The 3,371-nt window shown below is 71.3% G+C and overlaps 1 protein-coding gene across 1 annotated transcript in view; it reads left to right on the top strand.

Moving 5' to 3' along the window:
- TAF1C (TATA-box binding protein associated factor, RNA polymerase I subunit C) overlaps positions 1-3,371 on the top strand; it is a 5,078-nt gene that overhangs the window by 976 nt on the left and 731 nt on the right. The window contains exons 2-13 of the mRNA XM_026044986.1: positions 36-142; positions 234-329; positions 418-488; positions 593-840; positions 917-1,027; positions 1,146-1,269; positions 1,363-1,434; positions 1,521-1,656; positions 1,757-1,885; positions 1,953-2,127; positions 2,241-2,378; positions 2,767-3,359. Of these exons, the coding sequence (XP_025900771.1) occupies positions 36-142; positions 234-329; positions 418-488; positions 593-840; positions 917-1,027; positions 1,146-1,269; positions 1,363-1,434; positions 1,521-1,656; positions 1,757-1,885; positions 1,953-2,127; positions 2,241-2,378; positions 2,767-3,359 (2,000 nt within the window). The remainder of the gene's footprint in view (positions 1-35; positions 143-233; positions 330-417; positions 489-592; positions 841-916; positions 1,028-1,145; positions 1,270-1,362; positions 1,435-1,520; positions 1,657-1,756; positions 1,886-1,952; positions 2,128-2,240; positions 2,379-2,766; positions 3,360-3,371) is intronic.

Below are 3,371 nucleotides of genomic sequence, written 5' to 3'. Positions count from 1 at the left end.
CGCCGCAGCCGCGGAACCGGCCGCTGTGCCCGCAGGCTGCTGGCTGCCGCCGCCCGCGCCCCGCGAGCTGCTCTACCGCGGCGCGCTGCGCAGGGAGCTCCGCGCGCGCAGGGCCGCGGCCGCGCTCGACTTCGCCAAGCAGGTGAGCGGAGCGGGGCGCCGGGCGGCTCCGCGGAGCCTCGTGTGCCCGCAGTGCCCCCATGCCATCCCTTTGCTCCATCCCGCCCGCACAGCTCGGACACTTCTTTGTGGATCACCCGGAGGACGCGTTCGGCTCCCTGGGACAGCTGCTGCACAAGAACTTCTACCTGGGCAATGCCCCGCTGAGGGTCGGTGTCTTTTGGGGGGCTCCCGCACCGCGTCGCGCCCCGTCCCCTGCAACCGGCATCCCCACCTGTGTCCATGTGCCCCGTGCAGCGGCAGGCGCGGGACACCACCATCCGCATGACGGCCCTGGTGGAGGAGATCAACCGGCTGGAGGCCAGGCAGTAAGTGCCCCGCACGGGGCAGCCCGGGGAGCTGCTGTCCCCTGCGTCCCGATGGGGAGCTCGGGATCTGCGCACTCAGAGCCTGACGCCGTCCATGCCCGCAGCGGGTGTCCGCAGCAGCGCTGCGCCCCGCGCCTCCGCTGGTTCTCCCACCTGTGCCGCGAGTGGCTCTTTGAGGTGCCGCTGGGGCTGCTGGCGGGCTGCGTGCACGACGAGCTGGAGCGCCTCTGGGCCGGCCTGCTCTTCGACGACAGCGCCACGGGGGGAGCGCTCGCCTGGCTGCCCCCCGGTGACGTGGGTGCCCGCACCGGCCGCCTCGTCCACCCCGCGGGGCCCGCCATGAACCAGCTCTGTATCCTTGCGCCACGGTGCTGCCGGGCGTCCCCGGGGTGCGTTTTGTGCCGCGATGCCCTTAACCGCCCCCGCAGGTTTCCAGGACGTGGTGCTGGGTGAAGTGCCCCGCGCGCGGGGCTCCCCAGCGCGGTTCGAGCTCAATGGCCGCATCCGGCAGGTATCTGCTGCCCAGGTGGACGGGGAAGGTGAGTGAGGGCCGGGACAGTCCCCCCAGCGCGGGCAGCACGGGGGCACCCTCTGGTCTGGGCAGGGAGTGCGAGTGCCGGACTGCTCCATGGAGCCACCTCCTGCGTCCCGCTTCAGGCTTCGTCGGCGTGCGCTCCGACTATCACTGCGGCGTGTGGAGGGTGCCAGGCAGGCCGCGCGCTGCCCCTGCGGCGCTGCGCGTGATCCGCACCGACGTGCCCGCCTGCTGCCTCACTGCCAGGTAGGTGCACAGGGGGCGGTGGGCACAGGGGGGCTCCGTGCCTGCCCGCGTACCCGGCAGCTGCTTCCCGTGCCACTGTGCCGTCCCTCGCAGCCCACACGTCCCCGGCGAGCTGGCCGTCTGCACCGAGAGCGGAGCCGTCTACCTGTGGAGCGTCGAGACCGGGTGAGGCGCCGGCCCTGCAGCCGGGGGTGGCCCTGTGCCCTGCTCGGCACCTGGCCCGGCGGTGCCAGCGGTGCCATCTCCCCTAGCCTGCAGCAGCTCCGCCGGGACGCCCACACCATGTTTTTCCGGGAGCACTCGCCGTGGCGCTGGAGCGAGTTCACTGCCCACCCACGGGTGCTGAGCTGCGCCGACCGCACTGGCCTGCAGTGCCTGGACGCGCGGGTGAGCCCGGGAAGGGCCGCGGTGGCAGAGGCCTCACAGCCGTGGGTGCTCGGAGGCCTCGCGGCCCTGGGTGCTCACACATCCCGCTCTGCTCTTCCAGGCACCCACGCGATGCCACTTCGATTTCTTCAAGGTGGGCGAGGAAGCCGGGTGCCAACAGGGCGAGCGCGTGGTGCTGCCCGTGTACCTGGGTCGCGCTCACCCCTCGCAGCACCTTGTGGCCACCCAGGTGAGTCCCGAGGGTGGCGGGCGGGGAAGCGCCCGTGGGCCCCGCTGAGCTGTGCGTCCCGGCCCAGTTCGCAGTGTACGTGATGGACGAGCGCCTGCCGCTGGTGCCCGTGCTCAAGTGGGCGCATATGATGAAGGCCCCGCCGCTGTTTGCGCACGTGGTGCCGGGGGGCCAGGGCAGGAGCCATAAGATGCTCCTTGGCGCGTCGCACACGCAGGAGCTGCTGATGCTGCAGTACACTGGTGAGAGACGGGGCTGCGGGCCGGGCTGGGCGCCGCGCTGGGTTGCGGGGCCCTCGCTGGGGCCGCTGCGACGGGAGCAGGGCTCGCAGCAGCGTCCGCGTGTCCTGCCACAGGCGGCAGCGACTCGGCGTGCCGGCTCGCGGGGCCTCCGCAGAAGCTGCACAGCATGGTGGGCTGCGTGCAGCACCTGCCCGCGCAGCTCCCGCACCGCCACCGCCTGCTGCAGCAGCGCCTCGGCGCCCCGGCCAACGGTGCGTGCCCCGCGGCGCCGGCGCCTCCGGCCGGGAGACAGGGCTGGGGGACGGGGAGGCTGAGAGACGCAGGGCGGCACAGCCGGGCACATGGGTTTCCCCATGGGGATGGAGAGGCTCCGTGTGCAGGAGGCTAAAGACAGGACCAGAGGCAGCAGCACAAGTGACAGGCAGGGATCTTTTCATTAAACGTTAGGAAAATTATTTCCCCTAAGTGCAGTTAAATCCCTGGAGCAGGGTGCAAAGTGGGAGCCTCCATCCGAGGAGGCCTTCAGTCCTTGGTGTAGCCAGGGCCTAAGCAACCCGTGGGAGGCTGGCCCTGCTCCGTGGGTTTGGAGTGAGGCACGGCCATCCCTCCCATGTGTGACTGGTGCCCGTGTCCCCCCAGGGCTGGCGGCAGAGCTGCACGTGCAGGGGCAGCGCGAGTCCCTGCTGGTTTTCCAGCTCTCCGAGGCTGGGGACATCTTCTACCAAAGCCTGACGCATAAGGTGGAACAGCCTGGGGCTCCCGATGGGGAGGATGAGGATGCATCAGCCCCCAGGCCTTCCTCTGGGCCGGGGGCTCCGAGCGGGAGCGCTCCTGCCTCTCCACCTGGATCTGGGGGCGAGGAAGTGGAGGAGGAAGATGAAGCAGAGCAGGAGGAGGAGGAAGAGGAAGAGGATGAGGAGACCGAGACCTTCTACTTGTCCAACGTGGAGGTGATCGTCAATGAGGAAGATGAGGAGGAAGAGAAGGAGGCGGCCGCTCCAGCGGCGCAGGAGGAAGCCCAGCGCGCGGAGGAGCCGGACGCCAGCCCCGGTCCTGCTCTGGCCGTGCCCAGCGCGGCCGCCATCCTGCGCTACCGCCGCTGGCTGCGGGCGCTCTTCAGGGACGGGCAGGCTCCGGCGGGCGCCCGCGCGCCCACCACTGTCAGCCAGAAGCGGCTGTTCACGGCGCAGGAGCTGGCGCGCGCCGGCGCGCCCGGCGAGCTGCACGCGCGGGCGCGAGCGCGG

This window comes from Nothoprocta perdicaria, unplaced genomic scaffold, assembly GCF_003342845.1.
Source record: "Nothoprocta perdicaria isolate Ctin4 unplaced genomic scaffold, notPer1 scaffold_393, whole genome shotgun sequence".
NCBI classification, from domain to species: Eukaryota; Metazoa; Chordata; class Aves; order Tinamiformes; family Tinamidae; genus Nothoprocta; species Nothoprocta perdicaria.
This window is presented reverse-complemented; position numbering and strand designations above follow the sequence as displayed.